This window comes from Sprattus sprattus (genome assembly GCF_963457725.1).
Source record: "Sprattus sprattus genome assembly, chromosome: 10".
In the NCBI taxonomy this organism is placed as follows: Eukaryota; Metazoa; Chordata; class Actinopteri; order Clupeiformes; family Clupeidae; genus Sprattus; species Sprattus sprattus.
The window spans coordinates 22209130-22226574 of record NC_137908.1 but is presented as its reverse complement, the minus strand read 5'-3'; the positions used below and the strand labels follow the sequence as shown (position 1 = coordinate 22226574).

The 17445-nt window shown below is 40.3% G+C and overlaps 1 protein-coding gene across 2 annotated transcripts in view; it reads right to left on the bottom strand.

Annotated features, from left to right (window-relative positions):
• The window catches only part of ip6k1 (inositol hexakisphosphate kinase 1), a 54101-nt gene that overhangs the window by 11831 nt on the left and 24825 nt on the right, over positions 1-17445 (bottom strand). The window contains exons 2-3 of one of the 2 annotated variants that reach the window (XM_080846625.1): positions 15041-15506; positions 5837-6047 (exon numbers count right to left, since the gene is read on the bottom strand). In XM_080846625.1, coding sequence (XP_080702751.1) covers positions 5837-6047; positions 15041-15317 — 488 coding nt within the window. In that variant the 5' untranslated portion in view covers positions 15318-15506. The remainder of the gene's footprint in view (positions 1-5836; positions 6048-15040; positions 15507-17445) is intronic. The other variant, XM_080846626.1, reaches the window with a different exon arrangement.

Sequence of the window (17445 nt, the reverse complement as noted above, 5' to 3'; positions counted from 1 at the left end):
CTTTAAGTCTGCTTATTGCCACTTGCAGTTCATTTTCTGTTATTTCAGCGATTAGCTCTTGGTTTTGTTCTTCATTAAGCGTGGGTAATTTCAGGGTGTTCAAGAAAGTATCAATCTGGGCTATGTCTCCTCCTGGGACTCTTGTATACAATTTTTTGTAAAAGGCTTCAAATGCTTCGTGAATCTCACTTAGTTTGTTTTTGATCTCATTTGTTCTAGGTTGTCGAATTTTATGAACTGTATTTTCAGCTAGTTTTTTCTTCAGTTTCCATGCCAGTATTTTCATTGATTTTGGGCCGCTTTCATAATGTCTCTGTTTCAAATACATGAGGTTTCTTTTAATGTCTTGTGTGGTTAAATTTCTAATTTCATTTCTGATTTTTTTGATTTCCTGAAATGTATTTCCATCTGAACTGGTCTTATGTTTTGATTCTAAGTTCTTCAATTTTTGTTGTAGGTCCTCTAGAGCCTTTTTTCTTTGTCTTTTCTTATGTGAGGCTATTGCTATAATTTTTCCTCTTAAAACAACTTTCAAAGTATCCCATAATATAAGAGGTGAGACCTCATCATTGTCATTAAATTCTAGAAAATCACTAATTTCTTTTCTAATAGCTTGTTTGAAAGGGTCATTGAGTAGGCCAGAGTTTAATTTCCATATATTATTTCGGGGTGGTAGGTCAAGGTCAACAGTTAGATAAATAGGCGCATGGTCGCTCAAATCAATTGTCCCAATATCACATGTATGTATTTTATCTCTATCCCTCCCAAATGTTATGAAATAATCTATTCTTGTGTATATGGAATGGGGAGCTGAGTAGTGGGTATAATTTCTTCCTTGAGGGAATAGTTCTCTCCATACATCAATAAGTCCCACATCCTTGAAAAGTGTGTTGATTTTTCTATATAGAGATTTTGTTACATATGTTTTCCCACTTGAAGAATCAAGTTGTGGTTGTAGATGGATATTAAGATCCACCCCACATATTAGTAGGCCTTCTGTTTTCGTTATCATAATATCAATTATCTTTTGAAAAAATCCCATATCACTTCCTGGGGGTGCATAGATATTGAGTAAAGTTATTATTTTTCCATCCATATTTCCCTTAACTAAAACATACCTACCCTCCTTATCTTTTATTTCAGATATTTTTTCAAAGTTGACCTGTTTAGAAATAAGAATGGCTACCCCTCTCCTATGTCCTAGCTTATATGATGAAAAGAACAAGTTAGTAAAGCCCATTCTTCTAAGTTGTTCGTGCTCCTTGTCATTTAAGTGGGTTTCTTGTAAATACACCACATGTGCCCTCTCTTTCTTCATTTTAGTTAGAATTTTAGAGCGTTTGATTGGATTTAACAGCCCGTTAACATTGTAAGAAATTATTTTAACCTTGTCACTAGCCATAGATTATGTCTATGCATCTTTAAGTTTAAACATATTTCAAGTGATTTACTCCCTAAAAAAACAACAATCAAGAACATTTTCCCACAGTAAAATAAAAAACATAATAACTGAGATTCAGAGGCTGAGGTCCTGAAATGACCCTTAACTAAGCTAGAAGGAACGTCTAGCTTGGGAGGAAAGCCTCTCCTTTTCGTAGGTTGAGGGCCTCCTCTGAGATTCCCCAAAAAGGGAGAAAAAAATAACTTTGTCCATCAGTGCAAAGGCTAACTTAAGGTCGATCCCTCCATTATACTATATATTCTTACGTTTGTCAGGGAAGGGAATCTACTTGTGTTAAGATAGTGAGATTTTTTGAATTGAGACAGTTACCACCGTTTCACAACATCTTCCATTCATTCGCGGCTTCTTTAACTCTTGTTATATGTCCACCTGTCTCCGTCCTCGGGCTTCCACTCTCTGCCATGATGTGCGAGACAGCTGCGCGGCTAAATCCTCCTTCGGTTCAGCCCTGAATACGTTGATGGGGAGCCCTCTTTTGTTCATATCTGCTGTCGCTTCCTCTGCTGATTGGTAGAGCTGTGTGCCATTCTCGTAGTGCACTCGCAGTTTGGCTGGGAATGGAGTCTGGAAGCGAATGCTGTTGCGTTTCAGAACTCGTTCTGCCTCGGAGTATTCCTTGCGTTTCTGTAGAACTGATGGGGGGTAATCCTGGTCAAAAAATATCTGTCTGTTATTGTTCATAAGCACTGTTTTCTTCCCCCATGCTTTCCGTAGGATTTCTTCTTTAGTCGTGTATCTCAGGAATCGAATGACTATTGACCGTGGCTCGTCTTCCCCAGTAGGTTTAGGAACAAGTGCCCTGTGAGCTCTCTCAATCTCGATTTCCGTTGCTTCGGGTATTTCCAGTTTATCACGCAGTAGCTTTTCCACAAACTCCACCATTGATGTCCCCTCTGCGTCTTCTGGCACATTGAACATTCGGATATTTTTCCGCCTGGTCCTACCTTCTAGGTCGAGCATTTTATTCTCGAGCCGGGTCACTTCTTTTATCAGTTTTGATACCACTTGTTCCACATTCTGAGTACGGTCTTCTACCTCACCAACACGATTCTCTACTTCCTCAACTTTTTCATCAACTTTAGTGAGTTCAGATTTGATGTCGTTCAGTTGTTTATTCATATCTTGACGAAAATCCCGAATCTCCTCCAGAACTTTAGCTAGGCTAGCCGCTGTGACTTGGCTTGAGCTAGCATCCTCGTGAGGTGAGCTAGAATTAACTTGGGCAACTAACTCTGTTTGCTGTTCAGTACCTTTCTTTCCCGTCGCTTCCCTTGTTCTTGCTTTCGGCCCCGACATTTTGACCGTGTAAAAGTAAAACGTTTTATTATTTGTTCAATTTGGGGCGAAATATATAGATTTTTGGAGGAGCTGTGTTCTGAAGCTGCCATTCGCTGCGCTGACGTCACCGGAACCATGTCAATGTATAGATTATTTCTTTTATAAATATATAAATGTTAATATTTAAGTGGGTCCAGGCTCTGGGCTCTGTAAAGCGCCTTGAGAAAATGTTATTGTTCTGGTGCTTTATAAAAATAAAAAAAATTGAATTCAATTCAATTCAATTCAATTCAATATTGAAGTTAATATATCTCTGAAAAGCCACCTCGCATCAAGAGGACCAAAATAAAATTTGACAGAATACAAAAGGTATGCTGTGCACAAAGTTGAGCAAATTTAAAATAACTCAAATATGTCCATAACCTTAACAAACAATAAAAGATAATTTAAGGCCTGAAGTTGATATATGTGCATCTGTATCTGTCCCAACCAGCAACATCTGGATTTCCTTTACAGGTCTTTTATTTTCAGTCATGTCTGCAGGATACAAATTATGCCTCTTAAAATGGGAGCAGTTTATGGAACATTTGGATCTGTAAGATTTTGTAAGTTTTTCAGTACAGTCCAGATAAGGTTTTGTTTGTGGAATTCCTCCAGTCTTGCTACTGGAATATTCATTGGCAAGAGCTTCCTATCTCTAAACCTTTAGCCTGGATGACCGCACTGTCTACGGGGAAACCTACAGTACTATGGATATAAAAATCATGCATCTCTGGGATTTTTTTCAAGAATCTTGATATTTTCAGTAAAGATATGAATGTAATAATTGTCTAGCTATAACCAATCATCATATATATATATACACATATATATATATACACATTTATCAATGCTTGCATCACATCTGCTAATTTCTTCCCCACTTCTAGGGAGCAAACTATTTTATTAAACTTGTTGCCTCCTGAGGTGAGTTTGTACATGTTGTAATTCGCCTAGTATCAGTAATTGGAGTTATCCCCGCCCAATAAGACCCTGGTAAAGCCAGGCTTTTTCCTGGATTAATGGAGGGCTTCGGCCATAATCGGTCAGCACTGCTACTTAAACAGCATTGAAATATCACACCTTCACAGGCCACCTTCACTACGAGAAGAGGGTGTAGCATTTTTGCTTGAAATGCCCATCCCATACAACTTTTAAATGGCTAGTAGTGCTCACACCATAACTGCATGGCATTTAGTTTTACTATACACAGGGTTCATACACATTTTGACCAATGGATTTCCATGACTCTTCCATGACTTTAAATCAAATTTCCATGACCAAACATTTTGTGAAATCTCAGTGTATACATGAAAAAGTGATAAAATGTAGTATTTAAACTAGGGCTGGGCAACGATAAAAAAAAATTTAATCACGATGAATCGCATTTCTATACGCAAAATCCAATAATCAATTCAAAAGTATAATGCACTTTTATTTTGTAATGTTCTGCCATATGAACAAAAGTGCCACAACATTTCTATATAGTAGCAGTTTAATAAAATAAATACTTGAAATAGTGTGTAATTCTCAACTTAAACAATGTTATCAAAACAAATACAAAACTAAAGCTTATTGCCACTGCCAGGGCATTAATGTTTAGAGTGTGGTGAAGCACCAAAAAGTTGTGTTGACTTGATGGCTGGTTTCCCTGTAATGTAACTAACCAGCCTGTTTATGACGTTGTTTTTGCCATATCTCTTTTGATTTTTACGTTTGTAGCTCGCTAGTTAATGACAACTACCCATGCTAGCTAGCGATAGCTAGCACGGTAACATTAGTTAGCTTAACTTATCGGGAGCCGGGAGGACAGGGGATATATCATTGCACAACAAGCTCAAAATCATATTTTCGATACTTGGTTTTCTTGTCATCCTGATGTGATCTTAATGATGGATCCATTCCAGTAGGGTGACAGGCTACTAAGCTGCTGCTAGCATCATTCAGAGACAAAGAACATCTAGATTCTAGCGAACAGCTGATCGGTTAACGCCCACTGACGTTAACCTTTGCTGGAGGTGATGCACAGGCAATGAATCGCCACATTATTTGGAGAAGTTTAGCTTTCGTGTATCTGTGTTAACTCGCGTGTTGTCAACTTTTCAAGTGCATATATGTCTATGCCCAGGTTTGTTTATCCGCCCATTTGTTTCTTTTCCGGTTGCGCAGCAGTCAGCAGCAGACTTTTCAAAATAAAAGCCTGTAGGCAACAGACTTTTAACATCATAAAATAAATAATAAAACCTGCGTTAACGCGCGATAAAATAATTAACGCAAGATTAACGCGTTAACTTGCCCAGACTAACAATGACAATTCCAAAGCATACAAAAATATGCAGCTTAAGCTCTGTGTCAGAAACGTAGTGCATTTTGTTAGCATTTGAATATGCTTCCATAACTTCCGAATGCTGGCCGTGTACAAAAAACGAATTTTGAGAAAATGAGGCAGAACACCATCACAGATTTTTTATATGTTAAGAACAAACATCTAATCTTTCCAAAACAGTTCGTTTCATGTTGGTAGATGCTGTAATTGTTTTTGCTATAGTATGCCAAAAATTGCACAAAATGTGTTTTCATCCATTTTCAAGCTGCAATATCTTCAAGACCATTCATCACATAGGGACAGTTTTGTACACAGCATTCATAGGAAGTCTCCAGCTTTAACATTGAGCTTCCAAAGGCCTTTAAAGATGCTGCCACAGAGCGTAGAGTAAAGTTCCAAAACTTTTGGGATTTTTTTTTTTTTCAAGCACTTTTCCAGGCCTGGAAATAACCATTTTAAAATTCAATGACTTTTCGAGTTTTTTCATGACCGTACTTACCCTGTATACAGGATGATGTAACATTGAATAAACTGTGGTCAAAACATGGGTGTGTTTTGTAAACAAAAAAAAAAATCTGTGATGTGGTTTATATACAGTGCCGTTTATAGTTGGAAAAATATAGTATAAAAGAAATCACATACAAATAACTATACCTGCCAGCACAAAAAAGCAGAATTTATATACAAATACAAAAATCTCATCTCATCCTCACAGACAAACCGCAACTTACTTTTCACTGCTGTCACTCTCATGTGCAGGCTTCTCCTCCTTGTAGTCACTGCTGGAGCGGTGCAGGCTGCGGCGTGAGTGCTTGCGGCGTGGTTGGTCGCGCTCACGATCTACCTGCTCCTCCTGTTCCAGCCCCTCGCTCTCCACATATGGGTATGCCACCAGGTTAATGTAGCCATCTATGCCTCCCTCGAAACACACCAACACCACACCTACAACCAGAACAAGAACACACACCCAGTGAGCAGCAGGCCACACACCACAGATCAAGTCACATTCATGACTGCTGTTCCTCCATAATTGTTTAAGTGCCATTCATTAGTGAAGGCATTTGTTTTCTATATATCTGTGTAGTAACTGAATGTCAAATTCTGAAGAGCACTGGACTGCGTCTGCGTCAGTCATGAGGGGGAAATGAGAAAGTGTGAGAAAGAGAGGGACAGCCAGACAGGCACAGACCAATAGAGAGGAGGGGGTAAATAATAGTGTTAGGCAGACAGCATTTTACTACTCTGATCCTTCTTTGGTGAAGAGCAAATGAATGAAGAAAGTGCTGATTTCAAATAAGCCTGTGTGTGTGTGTGTGTGTGTGTGTGTGTGTGTGTGTGTGTGTGACTGAGATTCTGTTTCTGTGAAGCAGAACATAAGGCTCTTCCAATAGCCAAACCAAAACAGGAAGAGCTCAGTTTCATTAGCATTAGGGATTTGATTTTTTTGCCTAGCTGTAAGAGTCCTCTAAGACAAAGAGTGCTCTAAATCTGTGGTGATCCCTGGCTATTCTGTCCAAACAATGGCAGGATTTAACGTCATGGCTTCTAAGAGCCCGCAGGAGAGGCTTAGATTTGTTTGTGTAGACTGCACGGCTGATAGAAGGACTAAAATAACCTAGATAATAGGTGGATGTTTCAAAGCACAAGCATGTGGTTCAAATCTAGCTTTAAAAGTGGCATGAGCCAAGGTCTTCAAGGTTACCGTGAACAGTGTAGACTCTGGGGTTGTCCTGAAATGTATAATTATCAAAGGAATTTTAGTAGGAGACAAAATACTTTGATAAAAAATACTGGAAATGCTCATGATGGGGGCATGGGGGCTCTATGATCATAGGTGCTCTGCTGTATTGAAAAAGAGTCGATCACTTTGTTGAACATATTAATGAGGTTTCTCCTCAGCTGCACCTTCTTTCATGATCTGTTTGTTAATGTTGTTTCCATAGAAACAGATGCAGAAGGCAAAACAGCCATGTTAAGCAGAAGTCTGGAATGTCTGAATATCATTATGACCATTACATGAGGAATTGACCTATCGCTAAGCCCCGCCTTTCGAACGCAGATGGGCCAATGGCAGTTTAGTAACAGCTGCACTCGGACATCGTGAGTTTACAGCTCCATAGGATAGCATTAGAGACCGTGATTTTTCGGTTGTTTTATAGGATTTGTTGTAATGTAAGTTCAACAAAAATGGTCAAACGATGTGCATGGGGTAGATACAACACTTAGGATAGGCAATGGGGTATATTGTATCTCATTTCCTAAACAAAAACAAGACAGGGCCAAATATCTCCGGTGGATTAAGCTGTGGCAGACCACACAGTGAACTCTACATTCATTAGCTTTCTGCCATACTCTTGCTTGGTTGGAATTTTCCTTTGCTAAAGCAATCAACGAAGCCTACATGATAAAAGGCACACTCATTATTCACATTATTGTCATTGACAGTCCCTGCTTACTTTCACCACTCATGTTATGCTAGGCTTAGGCAAGTTATCTCTGGTTCAAACGTTAGCTATTCACTAGCTGGGCAATTCTAATAATGGATTAACATGACAACGTGCAAGAAACACACGCATGCCGGTAATTTAACACCGTTACAATAACAAGCTAGACAGTTAGGACCATATGGTTAGGACACTGTCCTGTCAGGGTCAGGTTAATGCTAGTTAATAGACGTAGGTCTACATCTCAGTGCCTCTCCAGATTAGTTAAATTAACTGAAGGTGAATTCATTGTATCTTTCCTGGGTGAATTCATTGTATCTTTCCTTCCCTTCCCATGAACAATGCTGGTATTGGATGTATTTATCTGCAATCGCGATGACAGTGAGATTAGGCTTCTCCCTCTTGCATTGAGCTCTGTAAATTCTCGCCTCAAATTTAAGCTTGTTATCCACCATATCGAGTTTTAAATTGTATACATATCCCTCGATTGCATTATGAAGTCCCTTTTGAAGGCTTCTAGCCGAAATCAGGCCATTTTGTCTCCAAAAGTTGTCTAGAGCCTTTTAGAATATAGTTTTGACACTGATAGCTGCCATTGTGGACTCTAGTCAGCGCTGATAACTTGTCCGAGTTACTAAGGGGGGGCGGGGCTTAGCGATAGGTCAATTACAGGACTCTGTTCATCCAATCACATAGAAGCCACGGGCCATATTACTAGAGGTGAGCATTTCCAATAACGATTCCAACTGAGAGACATGCAGCACATCGAAACGCAGCACTTCTTTTAATTGTTCCATTTTTGGTATTTGGATGCACAAAAAAAAGTTACCTGGATGCAGTTAGCAAAGCTCAGACTCAGTATGCATTATTTATGTCTTTGCACTCTGAAGGATCTTTATGCTAAGACCATCTGCATACACCAAAACTGCTGTAATATTTGGGAAACCTCTAAAGGATTTCTGCTCTAGGTGTTTGTGATGCGTGTTCAGGGATTCTGTGGCACGCTGTGTTTGTTTGAGAGGTGTGTTGTATTTGTAACTCATGCTGGGCATATTTACAAATCATGGGCATTTATAAATCATATTCTGTTTGTTTGCAAATTATGGGGTATTTGTAAAACATTTGTGTCACTAAATTAATCATAAAGTCTTATTGTATCGGTTTAGAAACCAACGTAACGAAATAGTAACAATAAAAGGAGTTAACATGGATACACCCACCAAAGCAAAATATCATAATATTTCAAAAAGGTTCATTGCGTTGCTAATCATTAGTAAATCTGTTGTTAGACTAAACATGACTAATTCTCCAAATAGCTGAAATATTTCCTTTGCAAGTTCCTCCTTGAACAGTCTGTATAAAAACACCTTGAAATAAAGTATAACAGCTGCAGGTAAGAGTAGAAGTATGGAGGTTTGTGTATGTAAGTGTCTGAGTGAGTGAGCCAGTCAGAGTGGGCCAAAACTTTATCAACAATTTCTGACAAAGCTGTTTAAAATGAAAAGGAAAATACACCATCATACAGTCCTGATATGTCAAGCCACTCAATGCACATTACTGTATTTTAAGGGTATTACAGGGACAACTCCCCCCCAAAGCTTACTAGACAACACTAACCCAGCCCTGGAGCCATGGCCCAAGTTATTTATAACCCATTATCCATTTCACACATACCTCTTGTTTTAAGCCTCATTGTCACCATCCAACAATGGCAAGCCTGCAGACTCAAGTGGCCAGCTCTATTTTTATCACACTCCAGTGCTGTACAGTAGACCGGTGGTGTGAGGTCAGGGAAATTAGGGGGTGAAGGAGTCGGTTCAAATATCAATTTCTTGTAGGACCATGTGTCGGCACATTCCCATGTTTTGTTTACAGAGGTTTCTGGTCAGTGTTATCAAACACATGCACCCAATTCTCTTTCTCTCAATTTAATTCAGAGTGTGGGTCAAGTTAGTGCAAAACCATGTGTGCACATAAACACATTAAACATCCACTCCAACATTTATTCTTGAATGAGTCGACACACCTTAAATCGGATTATCATGTAAATCTTCTAAGAAAACCTTCCCACGGAAGAGGAGGATCTATGAATGAACTTGAAATGCTCTTGTTGAACTTCCTAGGAGTTTGTGAGGGGGAGGACAGCTGCTATGTGGTCAACTTAGGGGTGGGCGATATATATCGTCTGCGATAATATCGTCATTGTTGTTCAAACGATGTGCAAAATTACATTATCGAGTATTTAAATGACTTCGCCAAAAACAATGACACGCACGGGGAAACTTTTCACATCATGTTCTTAATATAGCCTACGGAGCAGCAGCGCTCCCCACAGCACGGCACTCACACGACTAGTGGGCCTACGTGATCACGTGACATGACTTCGCACATCCACTTTGCAACAAGTTAGCAGCGCATGGTGATGTCTGTTGTGCCTCCGTTGGTGTAGCATAAAACGTGAGTTTTATTAAAACATAGCATGTGTAATGTGTAACTATTTCATTCCGTTTGTTAACCTCTCCTGCTGTCTGTCGCTGAACGTAGTTGAATATTGCAGTGGAGTAAAATGCTCCACGGCCGAAGTAGATTGCATGTTATTAACTTCAGGGTTAATTCCCTTCCTTTACGTCTGCTGCTGGTTAGTAAGTACAGACAGCAGGAAAGGTTAGCAAACGGAATGAAATAGCTACACATTACACACGCAATGCTTTAACAAAACTCACGTTACTCACATACTGGTTAACACTTTCACAGCATATAAATGTTTGTTGCTACATCCAAACTATGCGTCACCGTTGTCCCTCACGGTGCACCTTAAAGGAGCCGCACCATTTTACTAAACGTTATTGCAATGTGAATCATTTAATTTAAATATGCTTATTGTGTACTCTTGTGCGTTTAACAGCGCTTGTTTGTGAGAGAGAGCATTTAACTGTTGATGCCCCAGTTTAATAAAGCCAGGCTATTCATAAAAAACGTACGTCAATGTGGCATTAGTACTATGAACAGTTGAGAAATTGATTCCGTGGGGCTGTCGGACCGGGCCGGGCTCGTACAGAAAAATTCGTCCCGATCCATGCTCTAATGCTCATGTATTTGTATTTTTATACAATCCTAGACAGAATTTTAAGTTTAATAAGGCCATAAGAACTGCTATTGATGTGCAATAATTCTCATGGATGCATGGAGCACTTTATTACAAGAGTTCAATATATCTGCATTGCAGTTCAATTAAGTTATTTTTGTTTAAAGACAATAAAGAAGTGTTTTCCTTAAACATTGTGCCCATTATTGTAATCTCCAAGAAGGTATAACTCTGAGAATTCCAATCACATTTTTTTTTAAATATCGTCTAATTATCGTTATCGTCAAAATGAAAAAAATATCGAGATATTATTTTTTTGCCCATATCGCCCACCCCTAGGTCAACTCTGTGTTCAAAGGTAAATTACGCGTAATATGCTGAATAAAGTGAAGGATAAATGCTGACTAATGGATAAACTTATCCATCTTATAATTTGTGCTGTATACTGCTTTAGCAAAGAATGAATTAAGCATGAAGACCATTACATTACAATGTTTGTGTAACAGTGGAGTCTCAAATATCTGGGGTATTAAAAGTGCAGTCCACAATTTTGTTGAAAAGTTGTTAATATTTGAGCTTAACAGCCAATCAAAACTACACTCTTCCCTGTATTGTATTGGATAAGAATGCAGACAACACATTTAATTTAGTGGCAGTTTTACCTAGATTTGTGAATTAATAAAACTTGTCAACCGGGTGATCCCTTCCCATACAATAGGCATGATGGCTAAATTGACAGTTCAGTTACTACAGTATTGGGACTACACAAGGAACGATACTTGTGAAAGAAATGCTGTCCAGAATAAATTGGTAGCCAACTTGCATCACCAGTCCATACGTTGCAAATATAATGCATACAACACATAAAGACCATGCACAGTGGTACTCATGTTTTACTGTCAACTAAATAAAGCTGAATAAGTGTTCAAGACTATTTAAGTGCGACACACCGTAACTAATGGCCTGATGGCCCGGAGCCAATTAAAAAATATCTCAAGACAAGTTCAGTGGCCATTCCCCGGGCAGGTTCGGGCTAGTGACGGAGCTCCATCACACAGCGTGGTTTCATGGATTCGAATGACTGGCTTGTTTGGACTGAAAAACAATTATCCTTCTCTTGTTAACACCTTTGGTCGACTAATTGTGGACTGCCTACGATCCGATCGACATCCCAAGATAACTCGGTCCGAGTCGGTTGATAATTCTGACATCGCCCGCTTCTAAACGGTGAATTGGACAAGGAACTGGACTCTGCGTCTTTGCGCATACTTGAAATATTCGACTGAGAAACATATAGTTTAACAGTGAACTTGACAATTATATGTTTCCTTTTCAAAAAACAGTAATATCACAAAACTTTTCTGTTAGCCATTTCTGATATGCAGTTGCTACTTAGATACTAAAGTTATCTTTGTTTATTGTTTCCATGGTAACAGGAGCGAATTCAACGCAACGTTGCAATTTCATTGTCGTCTCCCACAACCTTCTCCTGCCCTGCAGACACGGTGCAGACACTAGCAGAGTTCTAATCCATTGTAAACAATGAGAATGGCGACACCAGACATGGAAATTGAACGCAGCCCATGGCCATTCAAGATTCAGAAATAGATCTGGCTTCAAATTTTTATAATTTAACAACATAAACACCTAAACGGATAAAATAAATCAACAGGGATAGCAAAACAGATTGATAAGCATAGAATGAGAACGGCAGAAACGCAGGCAGGACGACAGGCGACGAAACAGATCACAGTGACACAGGCTGTTTTTTTTGGGGGGGACTGAACAGTGAGCGTCTAGCAGCGATTATCATATATGATGCATGTATATATGTCTATGGTCGCTGCCGGGTGGTAGTGATGAAGAGGTCAAGCGGAAATGGCTATATCACCAGTAGTTGTAATGAAAACAGCGCCACCTATCGTACCAGGATATGACATGCTTTCGGCCAATGATTCGATTTATTCACTGCCATATATATTTTGATAATAGCAGTTGCCCCAAAGAATAGCAATGCATTGTCCAAATACAGCTAGATTCAAATTGGTACCATCATGTAAACTTACTGGCAGTCAAGTCAGTTCGCCTGTGATACTAACTGACAGAAGCTAGCCCTAGATTCACCTGTGATAGTAAATGACTGAAGCTAGCCCTCAAATTTCCTGACACATTTATTATTGCAGTTAGTAGGCCTATTTTCACATTTCCACATCAAGTTTAGGTATATTGCCCAAATAGCTCCCCATTGCAGACGTGTAACTCACTACATTGCTAGCAGCGTTGCTCTAAGGTTTACCCACAGTTGGCTACATCACATCCAAGCACAGCACTTTCTCTTAATTGCTCTATTATTGATATCTGGATGCACAATAAAGGTTCAATTGGCAGAGCTCAGTCTCACTATGCATTATTTATTGTTAAATAGTACTACACACAAATACTGTCTGTAGTCTTCATGGTAGTTCCTGGCAACAACATCAATACCACTGCCAAAGCAACTTATATCTAAGTATGATGATTTACTTTAGGCAACATCAGGGCCCGTTCGTTGTAAGTGAGGCAGTTAAGTTGATCGATTGTCCCATTAGCCAGTTTAAATTATCGAGATGACAGGCTATCTCGATTCGTCTAAGGCTGATCCGCCCCCAAATAATGCCGTTAATTAGAACGAGACTAAATGTATCATTGCGCGTGCCCGTCCTACTTCAAAAGGGGGAAGGATCGTTCACCAAAACCATACATTTAAACGGTACAATGGCTACTTAACTCAAAAAAAAAGAGCCTCCTTTTTTATCCGCTGGCGAGCAGGAGAGGATCATGAACGCTTATGAAGAATACAAGACCATAATCATGGCAAAATCCAACACCTCCAACACTGCGAGAGCAAGTCAAGAAGCTGTGTATGGGGGGATATATGTATGTATGGGTATTGAGTAATGACAAGTGTGACAGTGGTACAGTCGGTAGAGAAGTCGTTTAGTAATCGCAAAGTTGCTAGTTCGATTGCTCAGACCTCCTTGCCAAGTGTAGTTTTACATTTCATTGTAGTTCCCTTTGAATAAAAGCATCTGCTAAATTACTAAATGTAAATGTATTAATACGAAATTGAAGCAGTGAAAATAAATTGTGTGTATTTCTCTCTATTCTTATCATGACTCCACCTTAATCATTTTCTACAATAATTATATGCTATGGTGTACTAATAACACTGTCATATAACTATGTGTGCTTTGTTCTCCGCATCACTGACACTACAAAAATGTACCACTCGCAAAAAAAAACGCAAGACAGTCAATGCTCGGCTGCGGTGTTTGCAATAAATGGCTCGAGAAGGACTTGTAAATAAAAGATTCCTTTTCGGTTGAATCGGTAGCGCTCATACAATAACTCATCATGATGGAATAACGAATCTTGGCGATCGCGAAGAACTCTCTCTCTATGAAACGCTAATCTAACTAATATCTCTCCTTGGTCAATGCGGGATCTCTCCTTTTTCCCGGGGTGTGGCAAGCTTATCCAGCTTCACTTAAATTAGCCTGCGCTGGAGCAGGTTGAAGTCTTTTTGATGTGTTGCTATGGTGATTTATCCAAAGTTGCTTCCATGAACTGAAAAGAGGGACTTATACTACCTCATCCTAAAAATTATCACGGTAACTTGCTAAACGAGGTATGACAATCGGGGCCCAGGGCTAAACCACTTGACAGATTGACTAGATTATACACAGCTGTGCAACTCTAACTAATTAGATGATTGTTGATTGTTTTATCCTGTGGAATTCGTACCACACAGGACACAAACTATTTTGGGGTTCTTTATTTCCAATTCAGGCTTTGCAAATATAATCTGTAACACTGTGAACCTATAGAAGGTAGCCATAGCTTCAATATCAAGGATGTGGTATAAATGAGACTTTCCTACTTAAAAATGGACTTGTGGACACAGTGGACTTTAATCTTCAGGTTATCCACTAACCTTCATATCGTGTTGTAGTACACATATGTAATGAGATGTACATGTTTGTCCTTTATGTGCACAAATCAGTATTTCAGCTGTTCTGGGTGCACTATTTTTAGTGGAATGCCGGTGTGGCATCAAACAAAACCCGACTTGTACCTTTCTGATTAACATGTACCATGCAACAAACCATCACAATGAACCACTCGTTCTTTGGTGGCAGATGAGTGTCAGAGTACACAAAAGGCTCTGCATCATTCCTCTAAGACTTACCGACACACAGACTAAGAGATGCACTGTCTTCTTCCAAGTATTGGGAAATCACTGGGACATGCCCTGGAGATGCCTTTCAACCACCTACCCATCTGAGAATACCAAAGGTGTGCAAGAACAGCAACTAGTATGCCAAGAGAAGTAAAGCAGGCCATCACATCATTTACACGCTCCCTACCTTTGTACTCAGGAGTGAACTCCTTCATCTCAGGGGGAAGAGACTCATAGAAGCGCTGCTCACGGGAGATGAGGGGCTTGCAGACAGTGTGGTCGTCATAGCGCATCATGCTTGTGTGGCCGCCCACCTGGTGCACAAAGGGCTCCAGAGGCACACCTCCAGAGCGCTGCCTCGGGATCCCAGCCTGCTGCTGTGTCTGACTCTGCTGCTGCGGTGTCTGACCTTGGCTGTGGCCACCGCTGTGCTTTCCCGCCTCCATGCTGTGCGGGATGCACATGGCGTTAGTGGCCCGTGAGGCACTGGGGGCATGGGCACGGGCACGCAGGGCAGGCGAGCGAGGAGGAGGAGGAGGAGGGGGCGGCTGAGAGCGCAGGCTGCCGCCCGGAGGGGGTGGAGCCAGCCCGCCGGCCACACCCACCAGCAGCCAGTCGATTCCGCCCCCACGAGCGGCACTCCCGGCCAACTGCTGAGTGAAAGAGAGAGAGAAAAAAAAAAGAGATCTTTTTCAGACAAATCACAACTAAAACTAATCACATTAAACTGCAAAGGTCAGAATGACTACTTAAGGTATACTTCAGACATACTTAATGATCAGAATTATTAGCATGTCTATATTGCGTTAGCGGACTCAAGTTGTATACACAAAATAAAGCCAGGGAAAATTCTAAGGCTCAGGCAACAGGATCAAGGACATTACACCTCTTGGTTCACCTCAGCTGTTTAAGCAATAGCAGTGCCTATAAAGCCCAAGGTATAGTATCTCATTTGTGAATCATTCAGGTGTTTTACCACGCTCGATCATCAGGTCTCTGATATAGCACGCCATTCAGGGCCTGTAGTTGATTGGCCTACTGTGTGGTGCTGGAGTGGGCACTCAAAGGAGAGCACCTGGGGTGCTACATCAGAGATCGCGAGATTGAGACCGGTAAAAACACTTACTGTACAAACGGTATTTTTTTTCAACGGTTTCTTTAAAGTTATTGAGGTAAACAGACACAAGTGTATCTCTGTGGGGATCCATTCCATGTTTTCAGATCCTTTGAACAGCATTTACAAGCCTGTCAGTGGCAAAAACAAGCAGTTTACTTAAATGCACAGGCTTGACCTCATAGGATTCCATTGTATAGCTATTTTATTGTTGCCAGTTTTAGCGTTCTAACTCAATACTGGACTGATTTCAGTCATTGATTGTTAATCATTGCAAAACAATTTACCCAAAAAGAGACAGGGCCCAGGTTGGAAAATCCCGAAGACGCCCAGGCACACCTCGGTGTCTGCTGTAAGAAGGCTAATGTCAACCACAGCGCAACCTCAAGGACTACTTCTACCCCACCCCCCATACAGCCCTACTCAGCCTCCATTAACCAACATGTAGGTGTATCCCTATGGGTGAGAAGCTAAAGACTGAAACATGGATGCTCTTTATGTCAGCCTAATTTACTTCAGGTTAGGGGGGTTACCCTTGGGCCGTGCCCTCTGATTCCCTCGAAAATGGTTATGTACTAATTGTGTGATTTAACCACAGCAACAGCCTTCCAATCATGTTGACCTGGTACGCCATGAGGCAGGAACCCATCCGGTGCATAGACATGTGCTTACAACAGTTCCATGAATAAAAGCCTAGTTGGTGAAAAGACCAATGTCAGGGGGGCATGAAGATGACTTTTAATCAGAGGAATGGATTTCCCCTGGTGTGATCCAATCCGTCGCCCAGCGGAGGCATTTCAACTCAATCTACTGATAATGCTGACTTCAGAATGACTACACTGCATGAATTATATGAAATTATGTTTACTTAAATGTGGTTCAAAGCTTAATGTGATGGCCTGGGCAGGACAACAATAGGCAAAGGAGGCAAGATCAGAATAGTACATTTTCAAACCTTTGGAAAGTTGATCAGTCTTGTACACATAGTCATTTCAGTGGCCTTCTCTCAGTTCTAAACCAAAAAGGATTACCTCACCCAAAAATGTAAGAGCTTACGAATGGGGACCTGGCAAAGGACTCAAAGCAAATAAGCAGCATGTATACCATTCAGAACACTATGTACAGGCAATAACAACAGTAGACTTCTGCCGGCGATTCACCTTGTTCAGATTGGTCAAAGAGGTTTGAAGAATCTAAAAACAATTAAAGTTCTTTGTGTAGCACGTTTCTTTGCATAATAAAAATAGCTAGAAGGCATGCATAAAACCTTGCAAACACCAACAGCAGCTACATGCTACATAGTGCAAAGCCTGGACGGTAAGTGGGAATAACTTTATCCGTCCTTTACCATGCCTGTATACCATAAAAAAATGTATCTAAAACTTAAACCAAAACTAAATGCCTTTCAAGTGACAAATTCCTTTGAAACTTCAAAGTGAAAACACTACTACTACCACCACTAGTCTTCTATTATTATT